Source organism: Dermacentor variabilis, chromosome 10 (genome assembly GCF_050947875.1).
Source record: "Dermacentor variabilis isolate Ectoservices chromosome 10, ASM5094787v1, whole genome shotgun sequence".
NCBI classification, from domain to species: domain Eukaryota; kingdom Metazoa; phylum Arthropoda; class Arachnida; order Ixodida; family Ixodidae; genus Dermacentor; species Dermacentor variabilis.
Window position 1 is genome coordinate 42,112,735 of NC_134577.1, and position 25,030 is coordinate 42,137,764.

At 43.0% G+C, this 25,030-nt stretch overlaps 2 protein-coding genes across 13 annotated transcripts in view; both read right to left on the reverse strand.

Annotated features, from left to right (window-relative positions):
* LOC142560405 (uncharacterized) overlaps positions 1-7,134 on the reverse strand; it is a 46,248-nt gene extending 39,114 nt beyond the window's left edge. For 2 of the 9 annotated variants that reach the window (XM_075672483.1, XM_075672492.1), the window contains exons 1-2: positions 6,887-7,125; positions 4,618-4,748 (exon numbers count right to left, since the gene is read on the reverse strand). The gene's annotated coding sequence lies outside the window, so the exon portion shown is untranslated. Of the gene's footprint in view, positions 1-4,617; positions 4,749-6,189; positions 6,499-6,886 lie in introns of those variants that run through there. The other 7 variants (XM_075672487.1, XM_075672489.1, XM_075672486.1 and 4 more) reach the window with 7 other exon arrangements.
* Positions 7,135-11,595: 4,461 nt separating this feature from the next.
* The window catches only part of LOC142560409 (uncharacterized), a 41,957-nt gene continuing 28,522 nt past the window's right edge, over positions 11,596-25,030 (reverse strand). For 3 of the 4 annotated variants that reach the window (XM_075672501.1, XM_075672502.1, XM_075672500.1), the window contains exons 3-4: positions 24,758-24,885; positions 11,596-18,733 (exon numbers count right to left, since the gene is read on the reverse strand). In XM_075672501.1, coding sequence (XP_075528616.1) covers positions 18,413-18,733; positions 24,758-24,885 — 449 coding nt within the window. In that variant the 3' untranslated portion in view covers positions 11,596-18,412. The remainder of the gene's footprint in view (positions 18,734-24,757; positions 24,886-25,030) is intronic. The other variant, XM_075672499.1, reaches the window with a different exon arrangement.

A 25,030-nucleotide genomic window follows, 5' to 3' on the forward strand; every position in this document is an offset into this window, starting at 1 on the left:
TCAAGGAGTGAGGACTGTGTAACTGCACAATTGAGAAGCTCTGCTTAGAAAGCACATACTACTACTACTACTACTAATACTATTCCAGACTGCTTAACGACACAGCAGAATATGACAAATGTGAAAGCTCATTAAGAGGAATCATCCACACACACACACACACACACACACACACACACACACACACACACACACACACACACACACACACACACACACACACACACACACACACACACACACACACACACACACACACACACACACACACACACACACACACACATGCACAAACACACGCACAGACGTGACATGAGCAGGAGGTTGCGGATGGAGACAAACATGGTCGCCCGAACACTGCCTTTTATTCTTCGTCTACCTTTTTCTCCACTATTGCACCATACCGTATTATAGTGCGGTTCGTCACATGTGTGATGTGAGCAGGAGGTTGTGGACGGAGACAAACATGGCCGCCTCAACACTGCCTTTATTCTTCGTCTACCTCTTTCTCCACTATTGCACCGTGCCATCCTTGTGCGGATCGTCAAATGCTTTCCCCTCCCACTGAGGGAGTCGTAGGTACAAGGGGAGATGATACCGTCATAATGTTCTCACATATGAACGATGTTAGTGCGGCAGTCTGGTGAGGTCCAGCCGAGCTCGGCTGGTCGAGGCTGGCTGTAGCACTCCGGACGACATATGCATGCCCCAATGTAGGAAGGTTTGGACACATGGGAGCCGTGGGGACTCAGGTGTCATTGCAACATGGAGACACACGGTGTCTCCTGCTCGAACCTTTGGTGGACTGGGTCATTGAGGCGACGTCTCTGTTGTTCTAGTATGCCTGGAAAATGTCTGCCTTTTTCACCCTTGTGCACAGCGTTGTCGCAGCAATCCTTGGTGTGGGAGCAGTCCTGATGTGTGGTGCTGAAGGGGTGTACGACAACATTTCTTTCTTGCAAAACGTCGTATTCGTTGCATTCACCTTGGGTTTAGTTGCCTTGCACACAGATGTTTTCTTTGTTGCATCTGTGCTTTCGGCGATGCTCATCATCATCGTCCATGTCAAAGTTGTCTTCGTGGTCGCTGAAGTAGTTCCTGAAGTTGCGGATGTTGATCTTTGTGATGTTATTGCAACAGTTGTTGAGGTAGCGTATCTATCGGAATATGCCTTTGATTGCTGGTGCTAATTGATGTAGAGATGAATGACTGGTGCGTACACTGCTCCTTTTTGCGAGATTTGTCTGGCAGCAAGTGCAGTGAGTGCGAGTCCAGTTTCTCACTATAACACCTAGAGGGAAATCTGGCGCCACCGTCTATGGGAGTTTCTTAAGGGGGCACTGTGCCGTCATGGGAATGACGGTATATGTGTCTGAGAGGCTCGTGTTGGCTGGTGTTGTAAGAGGCTTCGTCTAAAACGCGGACATGGCTACACAAATAACGCATTCTCAAAGTAAAATCTTCATAAAATGTTTCCATTCACGCATATTACATCTTTACTCACCTACAATGCATGACCGAGCGAAGAAAAGCAAGAACAGATGGCAAACTGTTTCAAAGCGAATGCGAACTTTGCCGTCTGTCCTCCAACTTTAGCGGCCCGCTGATACTTTTTTACGTAACATGTATTCGTACATGCAATAACAAGTTCTCATAGTTAAACAAAACATGTTTTTGCGTAATAATAAAGCCAAAACAGCTTTTCACATGCTGTTTTAGTAGAAAATGAATCATTGTGACAGACGGAACGGTGCTGGCCAAGCACGTCTTCAAGGTGTCCTGTCTCTCCGAGAACAATGCCAATCCGAAGTCACAATATCCCGGCATTCCTATGCATACCACAGCGCAGCAGTGCCAGATTTCCCTCTAGGTAATGTAGTGAGAAACTCTATGGTGGCAGCCTTCTCGGAAGGCTTTCCTGAGGCTGCCGCAGCAACATGACAAATGGGCGCTTCGGTAATTCTACAGTGCGTGATGCTGCTTTGCGTGTGCTATGCTTCTGAACTGGCAGCGTCTTGTTGAGGTGGTGTAGTACTCAGCAGGCTTGAGAGTCTCGAAGCAGCTAGATCTCTAGATGTGTATGGCTCCAAAATGTCTTCGCCTTGGAAAGTATGTGCGTTGGTACTGGTACTTGTATTCTGATTTCGTCCTCACACTAATCAAGTTGGCTTCATTTCATTGGAATAAGTGATAGATGTGCTTGAGATAAGGTGTTTGACAGCCATTGAAGTGTCACGTGACAAGAAACCCGGTGGCAGGTCCGTGCGTACAAGACAACGGTGTGAGCACGTTAAATGTCGAGAGCGTAGACGGTGAAGATGGTTCCGCGGTTGTTATCATATGCAAGGCATGCGTTTTGCACGCCTCTTCTTGGGGGGATCACTACATGGGAAAGTTTTCGACGATCTGGTCATATGCGACTTTGATTGGAACCGATGATGAGCGCTACGTGGAGACCGTGGGGGACTGCGGCGAACCAGTTGTAATGTTTTCAGCTGTTAGATAATGAAGGAGTCCGCAGCATATACCTTAAATCGACTGATCATTTCTTCCTTGATTTTCTCCCATGATTCCTCGTTATCAAATCTGTGCGTTAAGTAGAATCGAAATGCCTCACCGGTGACGTAGTCATTGAAGTTGGCGACCATGTCCTGTTCCAACCATGATGCAGCGGATGCGGGGAGCTCGAATAGGCAAAACCAGTCTTCCACGAGCCCATCATCCGCTGATCCAGTGTGCTTCGGTGTGTCGAAGGCTTGTTATGATGCGATCATGATGTTGGTTGGTGTCAGCAGTGGAGCTACGCGCGCAGCTCCACCGCTGACACACACACACACACACACACACACACACACACACACACACACACACACACACACACACACACACACACACACACACACACACACACACACACACACACACACACACACACACACACACGCACACACACACGCACGCACACGCACACACACACACACACACACAGATAGTGCTCATGGGCAGAGGTACAATATAGGGACCGACAAAAAATGAAGGAAATGCAAAAAGTGCTCAGAGTTGCCGACATTGGCTCCAGTGCTAAGAGCTTAAGAACAGCAATGTGATAGGCTCCACCAAACTAGAAACATACAATATATTCCATGCAGCTTGATTGAAACAGTTCTTTAAGGTAGCACATTGTTCGTAGACAATATTTGTTCACAGTCACAATGATACTTTAAGTATTTTTGAAACTTTTTGTGCACTGAGTTAGTTGTTTAGTTCAAAGACCATACAAAAATTCATATTTAATATTCAATTTAAAGCAGAACCTCCATTTCAAGAAGTTCTACAGAGCATTCATATGAACACTGTGTGGCTGTTTCTATGGAGCTAATATTTTATATTAAGTTTATTGTTGCATGACCTGAATAAAGCCCTGAAAAATATAAGATAAAGAACATGAATATGTGGACGCACACTTTGGTTCCGGCACTCTCAAATGCACTTTCAAAGAAAAAGTCTGCATGCCTGTCGTGAAGGAGTGACCAGACCATGTCAAATCTGAGCCAGACAGTTCCATCAGCAACTCTGTCATAACAATAAAAGACCGCAACGGCTGCAAGTGATAACTGACAGACTGTCGACAACAGCAGACTTAAGCGCTCCCATCCACTTAACTTGGTGCGGCACAGCACGAACACACTGTTCACTGAAAACACATATATGACAGTATTGCAATCCTTGTATTTCATGGGCTTTCTTTAAATTTGCAAGAAAAAAACATACAATACGGATTCAAGGAATAAATTGGGTCAAGTGTTTTAACAGAATGTGTCATGCAACTTTTTCAAGTACAACTTTGACTAAAAAATGCCTATACATTGTGCCATAAATCATTGAAGCTAATTACCTAGGCAAGTGCACCTGAACTAAATATTTTAAGTCGCTCAGGATGACTGTTGAAAATGTGCTGCAGGTTTCACCCACACATGAATTGCCACTTTTTCTTTTTAAAGTACAGTTAAAGTTTTATTAAACACCCCATAGAGATAAGTTGCACGTTTATAAAGAAACAGACATAGCTGAGGTAAAAAAATTACACTTTTGAGACTTTTACTTTTTGCTGTTCACTGCTTCAAGCAGAAGTTTCAGCAATGTAACTTTTGAAGACTTGGCCACATGTACAATTCCTGCCTGCTGAGGTAACTCATATGCCATGAAGGTTTGTCAAAAACGTTTCTGTTTACACAGAATGTGACTGCCACATACCTGTAACGTCATGCTCTGCAACCTGTCTGTAGCAAAGCATCAAAGAAGTGAACAATCACTTTCCTTGACCTAATGTTTTGATAGGCAGCCCAAAAAGGGGGCAGAAGAGTGAACACAGCACTGAATTAGTTAGAGCTTTAACTTTCCGTTTAATCTTTTGTCCTCTCCATTTCTGTTACACTGTATATAAAAACAACAAGCCATGCTCTACCAACAAGCCCAATCCTACACCCTTCTGCACTTTCCTTAAAAGCCACCAAGAAAGCTCAACAAAGAAGCATGCTCATTTTGCATCAAAGTAGGCATGGCAGTGCTATATAATGACCACGACCTACTGTGATAATGACATTACAAATAACTTACATTTCTTTTCAAATTCATCATCAAAAGCATGTGCCAGACTGAGGAGAAAACTGAAGCAGGCACACACCACTAAAGACTTGATGAAAGTATCCATGCTGAGCTTGAAGTTACAGCAGCTGCTTCAGGCAGGCCTGCATACCCCAAGAAACCAATTATTTGGGGTTCGGTGATAATATTTATAAATCAGCATAGCCAGCAGCATTCAAAGAAGTTGACATCAGGTAGCATCACTTTGTACAATCACACAGCATTGCATGCTTATTGCCTTACTGTATAATCATCACTAAAATGTGTTTTATGCAGTCACTGTTTAACATGGATACATCAAAGCATGGTATTTTTTAGGAATGATAATGGCACAATTATCAAACAGTATAAAAAAGATGAACCAATGTTCAAAAAGCATCAGATACACATTTCACATGGTAACTGGTTAATAGAAATGAATGCAATATGTGCAATAACTGGTAAGCATGTTTATAAGGAAGCCCTAACAATATCATGTCATCACCATATCTACTTGTGTAAGGCCCACATTACAGGAGACAAACTACTCACTGGCACCTCGAACTGCACTCGGACTTCTGTGCAAAGTAACTCAACTACTGGCTCAACCGACCATGCACACATTTACAGTTAACTGATTTCCGTGGCACCGACATGCCACAAATATGTCCAAATAATCGGACAGTGTGGAAAAAAAGAAAGAAAGAAAGAAAGGAAAACGAATTGCAATGGCAAAATTGATTTAGTTTCTTTTTATAGCACCAACATGGATGGAAATTCGTTTACATACTCTTTCTCACTGTTGTTCTGTATTAAAATAAAGTTAACTTTAAATTTCACGATTGCTGAGGCTGCAGGTCTGTTTCGTGTTGACCGATTGGGTGCAGATACTGCTGCCTTGACTCTGCTACACTGTCAGTCTAGGCTGTGCTGTAAAAAATGAATTTGGAGCTTTATTTATTTACTTTTGCCGGTGCACAAGCTTATGCCATTTCGTTCAGTAAGCACATACACGAACATAATAGTAGGCATCTTCAGTAGTTGCCAGCCCAAGCATATGTACCCACAGACCAAAAAATTGGAGGACGCTTAAGCTTCGCCTTTAAGAGTGGAACGCGATAGCATTCAAAGATCTCCCACTGCTTCTCATGCTTCCCAGCAACTAAAGCTTATGCAACTGTTTCTGTTATTGTTTTGCACTTTTACTATTTAAGTCTGGGAATATTTAACATAAAAGGCATGCACTGTAGGGGTTTTGTTTCATGACATTTGATTGTTGGCTGTCATTCTCAAAATTCCGAGGAATAGCTTTGACAAGAATGTAAAGCAAGGTATGAGCAATTTTGGTGATAGAATGGTGAAGCAATACAACCCGCATATACTGCATGCCATATAGCAAGGCGTGGCATATACATTTACCTAAATATATACGGAAATTTTATCTCGCGGACAACTCCGCCGACGCCGCTCTTTCTGCGACACGGGGCCCTTAACGAATGGCGCATGATGAGGAATTTTAACCCTATTGCATTAAAAATTCCGCAACTGCCAGCTATGCCTACGCACCACTGAGCCGCTTCGACGGTGTAGTAGGTATCACTTTCAGTGCGCGCCGATTGGTTAGCTGAAAACCAGTTGGACCGATTGGTTAGTTGGGCAAGACCGCTCCAAACATCCAACTCGTTGTGTACTAAGTCACGCGAAAGGGATAAGTAGTATCGCCAAAACTGATCATCCGATCCAGGATATGTCCGCTGCAGAGCCGGATGAGCGGAGCATGAAGGTCTCTCCACTTCGCTTGATCGTTTTTACAGCCAAACGCAGTGCGCGTCTAAACCTCCGCGCGCGTCGCGAGCCGCTGCGCTGTCGATACCGTACGTGACAGCACGGCGCTGCCGTCGCGAACGCGCCACAGGTATTCATATAATTGCCATCGATAGAATAGACAAGCGCGCGCGCACCACGACTGCTCGTACAGCACCGCAAAAGCAGCGGGAAACAAGAAAGCTATGATGTAAGCACGGCTTTTTGCGGACAAGGCAACGGAAAATAAAATCACGTGTGATTTATACACGTTTTTGAACCTGCACGTACGTTAATGAAAGAGACGAGAAGCAGTTGATGGAAACGAAGTTTGGCCGTTCTGTTAATTTATAGTAAGGCAACGCCCGCGGTTATCGAATGTCGCCTACTTCGAAGAATATTGCAACAGGTCACAGACATAACGGCATCCGAAAGTGCAGGCGGCATATTTTGCAATCACCTTCGGTTTCCTTCGGCTTTTTGAACGGCGAAAAAGATGCTTGGCGGCTCACTTGGCTGGTCAGGAAAACAGGCGTGACAACAGTGAAGGCACACGAACGGCAGCTGGGAATCAAGGCATGCACAGGCACACCACACTACCAACACGGCGCGCAGCAATGAAACACACCGACATATGCTGACATCGCGCACAGCGAGACGCAAAGACGTAAACAACCGCCCTTGTCACGTGAACCTCATGTGCCTAGGCCACGGCCCCACGGCCGAGATGCCCCTAGAATAACCCTTTAACATCCCCATTTTGCCGACAGTCATTTGTGGTTGTTCATTAAAGAGCGTTGGTGCATGTAACGACCGCTTGTGCGCGCATTATATATATATATTCCGATTACTCCCAACTTTCCGTTCAAGCAAGGGCCGGATCTCGTTTTATTGTAAAAGGCGACAGAAAGCTCAGATGAAAACAAATCGCTTTGTCGAAAGGTTGGGTTAATACAGACGTATGCATGCAAGTTGAGAGGCTGGAAAGAATGCTTACGCACTATCTCAAAAGTGCCACTAGAACGTTTTTGCGCCAAGTGTGTAAGTCAGCTTTGCCGCAATACTAAGTGTTATGCGGCAAAGCACACAAACGCGGCGAAAGCGGTTCTCGGTCCGATTTTAGCGAGGGGTAAAAGACGCGCATTAATCGGGTATATACCATAATCGGACATGAGCTGCCGGTATTGCTCGCAAATCTTTCTAGAGCAGGCCACTAATAGGCATTTTCGACAGAGATGGGGACGCGTTTAAACACATTCACTGTCCCCTAGGCTCTGCCGAGACGGACGCTGCTAGTAAAGGGGTCGCTAGTGGGCTTACCAGAGGGGTCAGGCGAGTGAATGTCGGCTGCTAAACTTCGAATTATCCGGCAAAGGTCAATTTTAGCAACGAAATAACGAAGGTTTGGAATCCATAGTAGAGTGTATAAGCGCGACTGGACGAGGACGTAGAAAGAAACAGATACACAGACACAGCGCTTGGACCAACATAGAAATGCATGGGTGCGGGCCTGGATCTGTGGTCGAGATCGAATGAGCCACAAAATCAAATTAACCCGTGTCGATTTGACAAACCTTTATTGTAATACACTTATCGAAGAAAAAAAAAACATTGCACGCTTAAATTTCAGCACATGATTCTATAGAAGAGTATGCTGCTGGGTTATTCGGTGCATATTTTTAAAATGAAAAACGGTGCATAGAAGGGGACAGGAAAGTGAGACAAACACAATGGCTTCAGTTGCAAATCAGCAGTGTTTGTACTTTCTTGTCCTGTTCTGTGTGTTGTTTTCGACATGATTCTACCTAGCTGGGCTGACTCAGACCCGACTCACCAGAATTCTACATAGCTGGGTCCACTTGCATTCAGGCTCGCCAATATTTTACTCAGCAAGGCTCACCCGGCATCGGACTTGCCAAAATTCTACTCGGTTGGACTCACTCATACTCACAGGTCACTCCGAGTGAGTTTGCCAACCTATATGAGTATCATAGTGTCAGTAATAAGGCCAAGGTGACAAAAGCAATAATCCCAAGAAACTGACAACCACGCTCGAACTGTACACGACGTCTGAAACTTAAACGTTACTTCGAAGTTTAGCACCACGGTCCGGTGCACTGTGTTTTTGTGCCCATCTTTATGGTGCTGCTATACTTTGTTCTTTGTTATGCTCAAGAAAACATACTGGAAACATTGAAAAAATTGCGGCAGAATACATCGTACGATGGCTCTTGATGTTAGTGCCATTAGTATTCAAGCAATGTAGCAACACACTGTATTGTTGAAGACACCTTTAATTATAACCTGCAGGAGTAATTACAAGACTTCCATTGTTTTGGGCTCTTTACCAATTACACAGATCTCATGCTTGTGCAGGAACTGGCGATACGCAAAGCTTTCTATCATGTTTGCACAAAATGTAAATGTTATTTAACACAAAATTCTTATGATGGAAATGCTTGTACAGAATGATGCAAATGGCATGTACATTTACACACTTCTCTGTAGCTGACTTCTTGAATTTTATGTTGCTGAGGAGCTCAACGCTCCTTGTTCGGTGCACGCTGGAACAGGACAGGCCGCACAAGACAAGAAAAACCAAACTTGCTCAATGCACGCTTGAGTCTCAGTTTGTTCACTTTAATTCTTTTTCCACACCTAGCTGCTTCTGTTGCCAACTTCTACACTTATTGCCTTTGTGCATTTGGGAGCACATGGCATCGGTTAAGAAGGGGCATGTATTGCAGTGGCACATACTCAGTGGCGGTGTTGCAGCATGCAGGGTTAGCTTGCCATGATTGGCCGGCAATTATTACACCCAAGCACCCCACACCTTGTTAGCAAAGGAGTGTCACCAGATGATCAACTTTGTGTTTGGAAGAAAAGCAATTGACAATCGTAGCAATCGTAGAACTCCCTTCCCGATTACTTAAGGCTGTTCAGGGAACATTTTGACTTCGAAGTTTATGTTTGGGAGAACTTTCTTTTGTAGGTTGTGAACACTTTTTCTCGGATACAGAATGCTAATTTTCTGGCCTTGCAGTTAGCACTGGTGATTACAGTGACTATTATGCAAAAAAGAACTGAGGCGTGCAGACAGGACACAAGAGTAGAGAAGTGCACAACACGTGCCCACTACTCTTGTGTCCTGTCTGCACGCCTCACTTCTTTTTTGCATAATGAATCCTTACCAACTAGCTCAGCTTTCTGTCGTTCTAAATTACAGTGACTAGTGATGAGGACCAGACAGAAAGGCCCATAGAACCAGATGTGAAGCTCAATAACCTTTGCTGGTGGGCTAATTGATGATGTATTCTTTGTAGCAGTGTTACAGCGCATATAAACATAGGAACAAAACAAGAAAGGAATGGAAAGAGTGCTGACCACAACTCAGAACTTGCTTAGCATATCTGCAAAAGAGTGTTGCCTTCTGGTGTCGAAGCCTTGTTCAGAGGCTTTTGACCTTTCTCACCACCGTACCAGAGCAAGTAGGATACCTCAATCTGAATGGAAATGGCAAAGTCGTCTACACAAGCAATTCCTGTGGCTGCTCCTACACATTCACCCAATGCCTTGGAATGGGCTGAAACAGTGGCCTGTTTGCTGAAACCATCGACCAGACCACAGAATTGATGTGGCAGCATACACTTTATAATGCTTCAACAGAGAATCCCAAGCAAGGTTGCTACTCAAGGAAACCACATCCACATGGTGGTGGTGGTGGTGGTGGTGGTGGTGGTGGTGATGTTGAAGCAGGCGGGGTTAGCCTGGCATACATAGCCGGCAATTGTTCCGCCTGATCCTCCTTCAAGTTGAGATCAGGGATGTGTCACCAGGTGTCGATGAGCCCCGTGTCTCGCAGGAAGGTTATCAGCAGGCGTTGCGCTCTCTTCCTGAATGCCGTGGGCCCTCCGGGGAAAACAACGTCTTCAAAGGTCCTGTCTGTGTACACTTGTAGATGGCTTGGAAACAAAGTGCTCAAGTGGTCCAACACAATAAACTTGGCTTCGGCAGTTGAAATGGTGCGTTTCGTCGGAAGGTGGGGTACATTGAGCCTGCAGGTAACGTCCGGAAAAGACCATGGCGGGCGAAGGCGACTTCGTTTAGGCCATTCCAATCCTAAAAATCGGAAGGTGTTCAGCGCCGCATGGAAATGTGAGCGAGTTCTTGATCTTAGCCGCCGGAGAAGCGCCGTGCCTGCGCGTGACTCGCCCAGCCTTAATAGCTGCGTCAGCAAGGCCTGAGATGCCAAGAGGCGGAGTGGAAGAGACTCTGCCTCATTAGTGACTTTCTTGTTTGAAGCCGCCGTTGGAACTCCCATCGCCAAGCGAAGTCCCTTTCTGTGCACTGCCTCCAAGCGCTCGAATTGACTCGATGACGGTGATATCAGAGGGAGCTGATAGAGAATGCAGCTTGTTATCAGTGCAGCGTTCAGTTTAAGCATGGATATAGGATTGTTTCCCCAACGTACACCTGCCAATCGACGAAGTGCGTTGATTCTTTGCACCGATGCAGCCACAACACTTTCGACCGCACCACGCCATAGTAGCTTGTTGTCGATGGTGATGCCCAGGAATCGAACATGAGTTGCACGAAGAATTGAATGCCCTCTGATATTCAGCGTCAGACGTGGTGACTTGCGTCTCACTCCCGGGAAAAGCATGAAGGCTGATTTTTCTGCTGATAAGGATAGGCCAAGCGTCGATAAGTGGATCCACATGGTATCCATGTGGTATAGTGCCGCTTCCCAAGCACATTAGGCAAGTTCTTAGTTGTGGTCAGCACTCTGTCCTGTCCTTTCTTGTTAATACATTTATATTTGCTATAACATAGATGCAAAGAATACATCACCAACTAATTGCCAGCAAACATTATTGAGGTTCAATTCGAACGAGGATGGAGGGCATTTTGCGGGAGACGCATGGTCAAAGCTTTAACTGTGTAGGTTAGCTACAGACTTACTCAAACATTTAAGGTTATTAGATGTGTGTTTTAGAAGTACATAGGACGTTTGCCCTGCATGTTTGCCACATAAAGAGTTTACAACCAGTAGTAAGAACTATCCCATGGCCGTACCCCTACTGTTCATACTGTGTAGGCTACAACATTACAAAGTGCTGCAAGCTGAAATGTGACCTGTGAAGCAGTGAAAACGCTCATTTCATAAAATAATAGTGATGGAAAATTATCTTTATTTACAACTTGGGAACAGCTGAAATTAAATCGTGTATAGGCAAGCATACATATTTGTAATGCAAGAAGTAAAATGGTGTACATATATATAGTGATTAAATGAAGACAGGCACACTTTGTAAGAGTCGACAAAGATCGTGACAAAATAGAGACATAGTGCAATTGTCTTGCATATCACAGTATAAACAAAAGGCACCAATAAGAGCGCTGACGCCCACAAACTAATCTGAAAAAGCCTGAGCATAAAGAGGGCGAGAATTGGTGTTCATTTGGATGCAACAAATTCACCACTCCACACTTACAAACAGGCAAATGCGATGAGTGTGCATATCTGCAGTCACATTCACAAGATAAATCTGAACACTGAGAACATATGCAAACACATTCAGGACATGCAAAGCACAAAGCCACACCCGTCGAGTCAGAAAGGCAGTCTTTTCTTTTCTGAGTTGGCAGTGTAAAACTTGTGCGCATGAGTTAAAAGCTTACCTATTTTATAGGCAAACACTTGAGCTAGGTTAGGGCAAGAAATTACTTCCCAAAGTTACAGCAAATCCACATTATAATGAAATCATTTTATTCAAATGTCCTACGAGGTCCTGATTGCAGTCTACACATTCTATACCAGATTATTCTAAATGTAGTAATGCCAGACTCCACTTAGTATGAAGTGCGGACTTAGTGCAGCATACACATCGCAACACTGTTACGGTGCGTCATTGTTTGAGTCAGCGAAGCACCGATCAACGAGCGCCAAGAGGCCATGAAAGTAGGAACCGGCGAGCAATACGGGTATTGCTGGCCACTCGGGCATGTTGCCAAAAACATCAAGACAGGTTTAGAGATTATTTTTGTTTGTTTGGCATGACCTTGACGCCCCGAGAGCATTTTGTAGGAACCCCTGTGGATTCTCTGCCCTGTGCGTGCATTGAGAAGCTCGCTAAGATGGGAGGGGTTTACAAATACCCTGAAATATGTGGTGCCTCTGTGCAATTCCACGTCCGTAAACTGCTAACAGTGTATGCATGTCAGAGGGTCTGGCACCATATGGTCGGCTGCCATTGTTTCTTCTGTATTCGTCAACGGACTATAGAGGTCCACCACACATTCAAGAATGTGCGTGTGTGTCTGTGTGGTGCAACGCACAGTCGCGACCTCTAACAGCGGGTGGGGGGAATCACCGGTTTCTTCACCCTAATCAAAAAAGGTGCAGCCATGACTTTGAGAGGAGTCGTGACACAATTGGGTGAACTTGACTGAATCGTCCCCAATATTTGCCGTTCCCTTAACAGGGAACAAGGGAAGGGAGAAGTTATTTAAACGCAGGTCTTAGCCCCAGCTAGGCAGTCTAGATGCTGAGCCTATAATCTACTGAGAAGAGTCGAGGGGCTAGTGCCGTTCAGTATCACCTGGACCGTCTAGCCGTGTCTGACCTCTGAGTGACTAGTTGACATTAGAGACGACAAACCAAGTCTGCAACAGAGCTCACAGTAGTTCCTTTCAAGTTAGCTCAACCTGCTCGAGGAAAGTCGTCAGATCTAGATTTCCGGGAAACCCAGCACAGCAATCGCATCCGCTGCAACAAGGTCGGCTTGCCAGCGTTCTTCAGGAGAGCTCTGCCATCGACTCCACGGTTTATGGGCTTGCTGCTGATGCCCGGCTATGCGTATGCCATCATATGTTTTCTTTTCAACTCTGTTTTAGTGGGCCACTATTAAGTGTATTCTTGCGTAGTGTTAGTTTTTATTCCACTGTTGATTGCTCTGTATTTATTTTGTCGTCATCATTGATATATATTAATTCCATGTGTGTTAGTGTTCTTGTGTCATTCTTTCTTTTAGTTAGTGTATCATTGTCAGCTGATAAATATCTTTTTTTTTTTCTTTCTCCTGACTCTGAGTCCTTCACTGTGTTGTCTTGAGTACAGAACAATGAACCGGCTTGTATATCCCTTTGACGACTTTGTGTCGACGGCGAACGGGTGACAAGCCATAACAAACACCCTTGCTTTTCTTCGTGCCAAACTGCACAGGCACAAAGTGCTGAGCATGCGAAGGTCATCCTGCCATGTCGCAGAAAGTCCTCTAGTTTGTGGCTGCATCTTTTTATCATGAGCGAGAAATGGGGCAGCTGTTGATAGCCATCATCAGAATATCATTGTTATGATGTTGCACTTACCAAACACAGCTCTGTTTTTTGGGCGCTAAGTTTTACGAGCCTCCGGACTGCTGGACTGCCAGACTATACTTCCTGTGTTACTAAGACTCTTTTAGAGCACCTAAGCTTTTAATGAAACACTGCTTATAACAAACTTTCGTCTCCAGAATATCTCGTTACAATAAGGGTCTACCATATGTTGCATGTGACAAAAAACAGCTTTTTTTACAGCGTTTGGCATTCAAACTAAAAAAACTGCAGGAGACCCATTGTAACAAACAGTAAATCTAAATTAAATGCCACAATGAGTGCTTGCACCAGTGACATTGGCAGTGACATACAGCAAGGGAACACTGATATATTAGACATTATAAGCCACACTGTTAAAAAAATAAGTTCATGTCGTTTGACATCTCAAGGCGGCTCACGAACTACGAGACACTGAAGTGGTTACCTTTGTATTTTCTTTTGACCATCAAGGATTTTTGCATTCTGTCATTTGCATTTAGAAGTATTTTTTTTTTTGCATTTTGTCTCAATCAAAATGTAACTGCTGTGGCCTGGGATCAAACCTGTGCCATTGTAGTCAACAGTGCAACACCATAGCCACTAAGCTACTGTGGCGGATAACAAGTAATGTGCAATTACATATTTTACTTTCCTTATTATTTGTCTTCAATTCAATGAATTGTTATATCATATCTCACTAGCGGAAGAGTTGAGCATCAAGACGATTCCACGGAAATACCAGTTTCGATACACAAGGTGTGAATGACACGGGCTCTGGCAGTAGTGGTTTGAAAGCACGACAATCTTAAACATTATCATTTTCATTGTGAATGGCACAGTCACATCGTTCAAAGTAAAAAAAGAAATAAAGCGAATTGTGCGCAATCCTAAAACTTAATTTGGCCACTAATTCGATGATCGGCATAACAGTAGAGCATATACTTATAAAATGAGCTACCTAAATTACTAATTTGCATATTATTTTGTACTGAAACATTACAGAAATATGCTTGCAATGAACAAAAAGATCGAATTCCATGAATCCCCTTATTCCAGTGTGAATATACCTCAGACCACCACCTCTGCCTTTCACATCAATAGACTTCTCTCTCTTGTCATTTGTCACAGAGAACGACTAGATGGTGACAATGGGCATCTGTGCAAAAATTCAGTTTCACTAGCGCACACCAGTCGAAACTGGCTTTGCTAAGCGGCCTCTTAGGTTCTGCACAAATTATTATCACTCAGTGTAGGAAATAAATATCAGATAGATACAGTGCTTAACAGTTGAAGATAATGCCACAAAGTTGCTTACATAGCTCTGAAACTGTGCTTAAATTTGTGTTATTAGCTGCAAGTTCAAGTGAATAAACAAAATTTAGTGAGTCCTTTAAAAAATATGCCTTGTTGTTCAAGTGGCCACATGCAAAGACTTATGAGCAGTTAATGAAGAGAGGTACAGCATTAACACTTGCCTTGCTTGTGGTTTTTCGTTTGTTTTTTGTATGCTGCCTGTTTTACACAGTTAATAAATAATGAACAACAACAAGCCAGATCGTCTTTCCATTTTCATACAGCATTGGGCAACAAAGCTTTTGTCGATTTGAGTAAAAAAAATAAAAAATCTGTGCATGTCAGGATGCCACTTGTTCAACAGTTCTAAGTATCCACTTGTATTATGAGCCTTGTATTTTATCATTCATACACTGAACATTTTAATTAGGAACAGTGAGACAACTACAGTTGTGCGTTGCTTGCTCTTTGTTGTGTGTAGTCACAAGTGATTAATAAATAGAGAAAAACAAAATATAGGAGCAAAATGGCTAATCAAAAGCAACAATATATATATTATACAGAGTATGACCACCAATTCCAATCTATTCTTTACCATACTCAATGCAGTGAATATTAGTGAAGCCTGGTGTTAAATAATGAGAAACAAACAAACTTGACTGTTGGAATGTATACTATACACTTAGGCTACATATAGTGTTTTAGAGATATTGTATATACTATACAATATAGTTTGCAGGACTTTGCTATAGCATACACAGGAGACAGCAGAGTGCCTGCGAATGAATCAAAATAAGTAAACTGAGAACTATCCTGGTTTGGCCATCCCAGAAAGACAATCCATTGTGCAATAAAAGTAATAATAGCAAAGGGCGACGTCTATAAATATAATAACCACGGCCTTCTCCAACTTCAGAACGATGCTATCACAGTTCCTGATAATCTCACAAGCCACAATGCTATAAAACTGTCAGCATTTTTTTGCACTTTGTCGGCAAAGTAAACCCTCAAATATCCGCATCGCACAAGGCACGCTCTCACTCTACATGTAATAATACTGGTATCAGTTCTGATCAATATCAGAAACAATTCTGTGCAAAGAGGATGCAAGGCAATAAAGCAAAGGCCACAAATAAACCTGATTTCAAGTCCAGACGTCACTAAGCTTCACCACCTGCGGCACCAGTTGCACTCTACAGAACTCTCGGGAAGCTAGAGTTCCGTAACAAGAACGAGTAAAATGGTATTATTACTCACAATGCACACTTCAAACACGAACAAAGAAGAGAAATGATACACGAGCACTGTGTATCGTCTTTCTTTGTCCGTCTTTGAAGTGCACGCTCTATGCAATAATGCACATGTACCAACTCGCCCAGCTAGCTACTGTACTACAGTAAAATGGTACACAACAATGATACAAGTGCCAAACCGTGTGCAAACGAGGTATCCAGAGCCGATCACTGTCCCCCGACTGCAACATCACACGAGAGTCTTGAGCACTTGACCATTAAATGTGCAACCCATGCCACTCCAACGCCAAGACTTTTCCGCTCTTTCCCGAAGGCACAACATGAATTTGCACGCTCGCATTGTGACTGTGACTTCCCTGGAGCAGACTGGCCTCACAGCACACATTGAAACATTGGATAGCATACTGTACAACATGCACTAGCATTTATTGAAGCGAAGCTTTCTTTGCCTTTTCCTTCGACTTTCCCACTGCTGGAGCTGGTGCTGCTGTCGGCACACCCCATCAGGGGGTGGTTCACAGTGTGTATATACATGGAAGGAGCGGGACAGAGAAGAAAAGAGATGCGAGGTACTTGTTTGGACCGCACCGCATCGAATGTGCAGTGCCCTCTGGAGCTGCTGGGTCATCGCCGCATTAGCTTCTTGACAGCTGTAATCATCCATTACCCCCCGCAAGCACTTACCTTTCTAACAACGTCCAGAGGGAAACTAGATACAATGGAAGAGAGGAGGGAGGGAGAGAAGGCAGAGAATGGGTAGAGCTGACGCAGTCATGAAACGAGTGAATAACAGCCTTGCCACTTTTTGCTCGCAGTTCCCATACAAATACAAGGGGGGCGGGATAGCGAAAAGGTGATGTGAGAAGGCAAGAAAACGCTAGATGAACTTAAGTTCAAGGTATGGTACGGTGCGTTTGTGCTACTTCTGAAAAATAAAACCCTACAAATATGTCTAGCGGACAACTTATGCAGCGCGTGCAGGAGCAGAGCCACATTGATTAAAATGTACCGCAGGGTATAGGCAACACAACGGAAGCGGTCGCATGTCAAATCAACACTCCCGTGCCCGCCGCCATAGCTTTGCGGCTATGGCATTGCTTGAGGTTGCAAATTTGATCGAGGCAGCTGCATTTTGATGGGGCCAAAATAAAGAATGCTCGCGCGCTTTGATTTATGAACATGTTAAAGAACACCACGGTGCCAAAATTAATCCAGAGTGCATCACTATGGCCTGCCTCATAATCCAATTGTGGTTTTGGTACGTACAGCCCCATAATCCAATTCAAGTTTTAACGTTTCTGCCACAATGCGATTTGTCATATGAGGCAATGACAATGCTCAACCCTCTCAGAGGTTATCAAATATGGAGCACGATAATGCCTCAAGCAAACACCTCTCCCTTTGTGTTTTGTGTACTACGCAGACAAACAGCAGTGGTGCACGCAAGGCAACGTTTAACATCAACTCACCACTCTGGTGTTGACAAAACGTTGAAGAAATTAAACATTTGCTGTCAACATTACCGCTAATTATCGTCAGTCAAAGCAAACAGCACAGAAAGCTTCGCTTACATAGATTCCCACAGTGCGTGGGCTCTGCATAATTTTTAAAAATATTTTGCGTATATGTTCTTTAGATATCTGTATAAACATATAGCACGTTAGTTTCTAGTACTTATTCATGTAACCTTTGTGACTATTTCGTTGGGTTCAAATTCATTTTCTGCAGCCCCTTTAGTGTTGTCCCCTTCTTTTGTTTTCCCCCTCTTTCTCACTACTTTGGCTACAGGACAGTCCCAGAAGATGTCCACTGACAGGTGAGACTGTTACAATGCCCGCAGCCTGTCCTTCTCCATTACGTCTCTTTAAACAATACAAGTAACAACTGAACCAGAACTGAGGACTGAATATGAGTCACACAACATGTGCGGCAGCCGACATCCTTGTATACGAAAATCGAACCCACGACCTCGTGCTCTGTAGCAGAACGCCATAGCGATGAGCCACTGTGGTGACTGCTATTCACAGTGGTGATCACCACTCACCAAAACATGTCCGATCACTATTCGCACTTGAGCTCATCTATGACGTTCTGAAATGGGTTTCGGGGGGTATGGTTTGGTTGACGTAAGGTGGTGGTGGATCAAATGGTGATGACAGCGATGTCAATGGTGCAGCAGATGGCTGCACCAGTGGTACCATGTTGCTACCCATGTAGGGGAGTCCCTGCGGGTATGGTGCGGTTGGATGTGGATAGTACGCAGGTTGTGGATACGACACAGCCGGAGACCGCGTTTCTCCTGGGACCACAGGGTACACTTCCGGTGAAGCACGTGTCCTTGCACCTGACGTCACCGGAGCTGGAGCTGGTGCCAGTGGTGGTGGAATGTGGGGACTGGCATGCTGCACACCCGAAAAGATGAAAGGTTCTTGAGTGATTTGGTTCATGGACTAGGTTGTAGTGTGATAACTGCAGTTGACTTATGTCCCTTTGGCAGTAGAATCTTGATATGAACAATCTGGTGCACCTTTTGTCAAAGGAAGTAAAGGCACTCCAGTCACACGTGCCACTTCAACTTACCTCTTAAGTGTTTTGTTATTTTGACCAACAGTGACCTTACTTTGCTTTTTTTTTACGGCTTATGTTCAAACTTCATTCTATCAAAAACCGTTCTAAGGCTTTTTCAACCAACTTGCTTCATGTTTTAAGCGTGAAAACGTTGCACCACTGCCGGGCCAAGTCAGTGTCATCTTGACTTTCCGTATCATTACTTTTGGAAAGCGAAACTATCATCCTGCTATCATCATCCCCTTTGCTCAAAATTACAAAACTCTAGTGCATCACTTTCACTCTCATTGTCAGAGTCAAGTAGGTAGCAGCTTTATTTTGAATGTGCAACTCATGCGCGAGCTGTCAGTGGCAGATGCCATCATTCTAAACACGTCAAAAGGCGCAAAAAGCATGGAATGCTAAATATGGAGTTTTTGGGCGCTGACAAACTGCTGCCATCTAAATATGTAGCATAAAACAAAGAACGTGATAAACGAGCCTCTCCACTGCTGCCAAAACAGCTGCTATCCAGGTTGTAGAACATGAAGACTGAATCAACACAGCCTTCGATGTGCTGAAAAAATGTAGGCATCCATGTAGTAAAATAAAAAAGAGTGAAATAACCACTAATTTCCTATGTTGGCACTGCAACCGTCTATGTGGCAAAAGAAAAACTAAGCGGACAGGCAGATGTCATCCCAATTTCTTGAAAATAGGACTATCACTGTTAATGAGTTGAGCAAACTGTAAAACAAAATTAACCAGGATTGCGTCGACAAGCTGCGCTCATCTAAAACACTTAAGGGGTTAAAGGAATACGGCAATGTAGAGGTGAAAGTTCAAACCATGGCTTTATTGTAGAATATGCTTCCCTTGGAGGTGAAATACATGTATAGTTGAACACCTGTACAGTGAAATGACCTGTATAACAAAGGATTGAATATGTCCTTGCTGAGTTTGTATCTTTCATATGTATTGTGAACACTTCTATTACAAAGCCCACTACAAAGAATGCCACATTGTGGTGTTCCAGTGCCCTCCGCAGACGTCCCCAAGGTGCACTATGTGCTACGGCAGCGCTAGTGATGTATTTGACCCATAGAGCTTGACAAGTGTGCTGATATTAAAGTAGTCTCACTGCACTACTCCAGGAATCGCTATATTCATACTCTGCTAGTTGTAACGCAGCAGCGGGTGTAACGACTGACATATACATCACAGCTGATGATGACATGATGCAAGTCTTAACTGAAGAACCGACGGCGTCTCCCAAGCCATCTAAAGCAAAATGGATGCAAATGTCAAGAAAGGCAAGTGGTGAAGATCCTTTAAGTGAGCCAATAATTTTGAAAGCAAGGGAGGTGATACAAATATATAGGTATCCCCCGCTCTTCTTTGTGTAGTTCTTGCAGTTCGTCACAAAGCATGATCTCTGTCTATAAGGTCATCGTTGCCAAATCAACCAGCGTTTTTTTGGCTGTCAAAGATATAGACGAAAGAATTTCAACATGTTTGTTGAAGTTCAAAACACATTCTCCCCAAGAATTTTCTAGCATTTGGTGAAAATTTATTGTTCTTGCCCAGCTGTGCCATAAGGCATCAATGAACATATTTTTTCAAAGAAATATTTTATGACCCAGTCATTCAAATGGTGTGCATTGCAAGACAATGATGTGATGTGACTGCCAACATAACCAATATTTTAAATATCTGAATACTAGAGGTGCTTTTTTTGCACAGGCAAAAGCTGCTAAAATTGCAAAGTTTGAATTTTTTTCTTAGAACACAGGAAAATTCAGAAGCCCCAAATTAAACATAGAATGGTAGCCCGGTTGACATAGTATAGCCAAAAAATATTTGAAGCTATGCGGGTTCAGCCAATCGACTGAAAAATAACCATACAGTTATAATTTTTTGCAAAATGCTTTGTGTTCAAGGTAAAAATAGTAGCTTTGGTGTTGGGCTCAAAAATATATCTGCTATATCATTAGATAGCTCTATATCTCTATTATGCATGTGAGAAGTTACAAAAAGGTATTGTTTTCTAAATGCGAACATTTTTTTAAATGTTTGTACATGGATTGTGCAGACAGCTAAATATATGAAGTCTTGCCATCTAGCAAGGAGTGATTGCTAATAAAATGAGCATGAAAAACTGTTCAACAAAGTGCGAATGTCTTTTTTTTTAATTAATAAGACAAGTGACACCCAGCGGCGCAGCCTTGACTCACATTTTCTTTTCTTTCCATGAATGTAAAAAGTGAATGCCAACCATGTCCGAGCACATTAACTGAAGAGGGCACGTATGAATTTTATAGCCGAGCATGTTCATGCTGTTGAACAGCGGTAACAAAGCACACCAGAAGTCTTTGTTCACACCCATGTAGACTTTCACTTGTAATTATGAAGGTGTTTTGTAGTTGCATCGTCTTATGACAGTCTTTTGGTTCCAGGGAGCAGGGCACAAAGTGTGCCCTGTATGTTGCACTGTATTAAAGTGCAACATCTATTCAAATGCTTTGCTTGATAGATATCAGTGCTCTTTCTGGAATTACTGGCTACTTAAGTGCAAATATTTCTCTTTATAAATTGCATGAAACATATATTTTAACTCTGCAGGACTCCCTGATGAATTTAACACATTGTGATATTCCTTGTGCATTGGCTGCATGGTTCTCCTGGCACACACGAAGCACAAGCCGCGGACTCTGCAGGACACCCTGATGAATTTAACACATCGTGATATTCCTTGTGCATTGGCTGCATGGTTCACCTGGCACACACGAAGCACAAGCCGCGCTGTGTTAGAGTGTGCGTCTCTAGGCAATAAAACATAGACCATGACATCATTTCTCAGCCATCTGCGTTGCAGACGAAGCTAGCTTTGTCGTCTGCAACTTAGGCTGGCAAGCTTGGGTGCAAGTCAGAGAGAAGCTGGTGCTGACACAAAAATTCAACAAATCATTTTCCAACTTTAAATAATGGTACCTTTTTGTAACTTCTCAAATGCATCACAGACGTGTAGAGATGTCAACTGATATATCACATATATATTTTAAGCCAACCACCAAAGCTGCTTTTTTTTACCTTGAACACGAAGCTTTTTGCAAAAAATACAGCTATTTACAGCTATTTTTCAGGCAATCGGCTGAACCTTCAAAGCTTAAAATATTTTTTTCCTATACTATGTCAACCAAAATTCAAACTTTGCAATTTTATCGGCTTTTGCAGGTGCCACAAGAACCCAATGTGTCCTAATACTTGAACTATTGTTTACTTTGGCAGTCACATCACTTCAGTGTCTTGCCATACACAACATTTGAACTACTGGATCATACAATGTGCCTATGAAAAAAAAATCATGATTGGCTTTCTAGAATTTTTGCCAAAATTCTAGAAAGCTTTGGGAATAAAATAAATGGGGAGAATGAGTTTTAAATTTCAACAAACATGTGAAAATTTTTTCAACTATATCTGTGATGGTCGAAAAAACGCTGGTTGATTTGTCGTGGAATGACCCTAAGCAATAAGGTTAGTTGCAGTCACATTGTCAAGCAAAGTGTGCAAAAGCAAAACAAAACAATAAACAAATTGTGAGTTATTTCACTAATTAAATATCTCTTGAATTCATGTTAATAAAGGTTTCCTTTTGATGAATGTGCTTAGCCTGCTCTACTGAGAGTGGTAAGGTGCGCAACCTTTAGTATGAAGTGACCTTATTATGAAGGATTCTGGAGATCCCATAAACTTTGTTATGAAGTTGTTTGACTGTATGCAAAAGTACCGATGGAGAGCTCGACAAAGAGCTAAGTACATTTTTAATAAGATAATTGTTCTACTGGCTGCACCATCAAAAGGTATGCACACAGCCTCTGTTATAAGAAAGCTTGACATGATATGAGGTGTTTTAGTGACAACTGTCTCCATTTATTAAAAACAAAGGATTAAAAAGAAATCGTAGACCTTGCTTGCAAGAATTCATGGCAGTGGAACACACCAGATAATCTTGAAGAGTCCCAAACCAGCTCTTCAGTTAATAAAATTTCACTAAGTGACTTTGCATTGTTTTTAGATATTGATCCCGAAATCACAGAGGAATTACAATAGCACTTTGTGCGGGTTTGTTTGTCCACACTGCTCAAGGAAGACTTTGTGGAAGGAATATGCAGGGTGTTTCACGTAACTTGAACCAAGGATTTAAAGAAAGTGGTTAGCTGCAGCTGAATGAAACCAACAGTATATGGTTTGCCGTGATGTGGTGCTCCTTAGAGTATTCTTTATATTCTGCCTGATTAGTTAATTAACTAAGATGATTTATGCAAATTTGTTATTATTCACTTTAAGGCCAAGTGCGTTTTGTTGCGTTGTAGAGGGGATTCAGAAACGACTGATCCAATTTTTTGTGGCAACGTACATGCTGCATGGTGTCTTTTTTTGGCGTTTAAAGAAAGCTTGTGAAATATGGAATAAAACCATGAGACTGCGTTCATGCGCTATTGTATTGCAGTACTCTCAACTGTGCTTCATGCGAAGGAACCACACGCGTGGACCGTGGCAAAGTGAGCGCTGCGGCTCTAGGCATCGGTTTGACAGTGCGTTTGCATCTTTGGCGGTGGAACACGGAAAAGAAGAGCTGACGTCCCTGATAAGTGATAGGCTCACACATGGGTGAGAGCACTGCAATACGATAGCGCACGAGCGCAGCCACTTGGTTTTATTTCATATTTCGTGGGCTTTGTTAAAATGCCGAAAAAAATTGTCATGTAGCATGTACGTTGCCACAAAAAATTGTACAGGTCGTTTTCGAACCACCTCTACAGCGCAATACAACGCACTTGGCCCTAAAGTGAATATATAAACATTTTGCTTAATTTATCTTAGTTATTCAAATAATTAAGTGGAATATAAAGATACTGTAAAGATCGCCAAATGACGGCAAACCATATGTCATTGCTTTCGTTCAGCTGCGGTTAACTATTTTTTTTTAAATCGTTGGTTCAAGTTACGTGAAACACTATGTTTGTAGAACCACAATTGATTTTGTGAAGTTTAAGGGCAGGTATTTTGAAACTTTATCGTTTTTTTTTTGTATACAAGAACTACGCAATGTTTGTGGGTCCTCTATATCAGTGCTGTTTCAATACACAAATTTAACCCCAAATTAGCACTGTGTCTGTCTACTCCCTTCACCTTTTTTATGCTGCTGTCACTTCAGGATGGTTTCTACAAAGATGAATCACTGATGTGCCAAACCCTTGTCAAATAACCATAATAAATGCTATTCAGGTACTATTATCAAAGACTGTCTTGGCCACCTGTTGATTGAGTGAGCTTCTCATTTTATGGCTGAAGAGGCATTATGTGCTGTACCATTCTTTACCAATCGATGGGCCACACCATCTGGGGTCATAACATCGAGTGATCACTTTCCCGAGATTCATGTCAGGCGGCACCATTGACGTGTACTAGCGAAAGCATTTCTCACACTGTATGAATGTAGTGACCTTGGCACCGTGTCAGGAACGCTGTTGACCGTACACACAGACGTGCTCGGTGTAAAGTTCCGTGAAATCTTGTGAAAGTAATTGTATCCCCTGAAAGTGTTCACTCGAGAATGCTGCTCCTGGAGCCCTCACTGTAGCATTGCATAATGCGCCTGTATAACACAGGTCACTGAGGCATCTGCCACAATGAGGATGATGTCATGACTGACACCATCAATCAATTGGCATGACACCCTATGCATTCTCTACCTCTCTGACATCCTCCACTCATGAAACACCCTTTTTCCACATTCCCTTCTGCTCTTCACAGTCCAACAACTCCAGAAAGCCTGTAGTGTCCCTTACAAAATGTGCACTTTTTGTACTACTTACACGCATGCTGTCTTTTCGTCGAACCCAGCAGCAACACAAGATAACCCAGATTGCTGCGACCATCAGCACAACCACGATTATAAAGATCATTCCAGGAGGCAGCCTTGGGGGGGTGTGTATCCGGCGCCCTGTGAGCACATTTGACTTTATTTTACATAAAGCACATTGCACTTCAAACATACCATATGTTTCACGCAGCTTGAATGAAACATAAGAAAGTGGCGCAATATTCACAGACAATATTCTTCGTAGACACCTTGAGCACTTTCAACA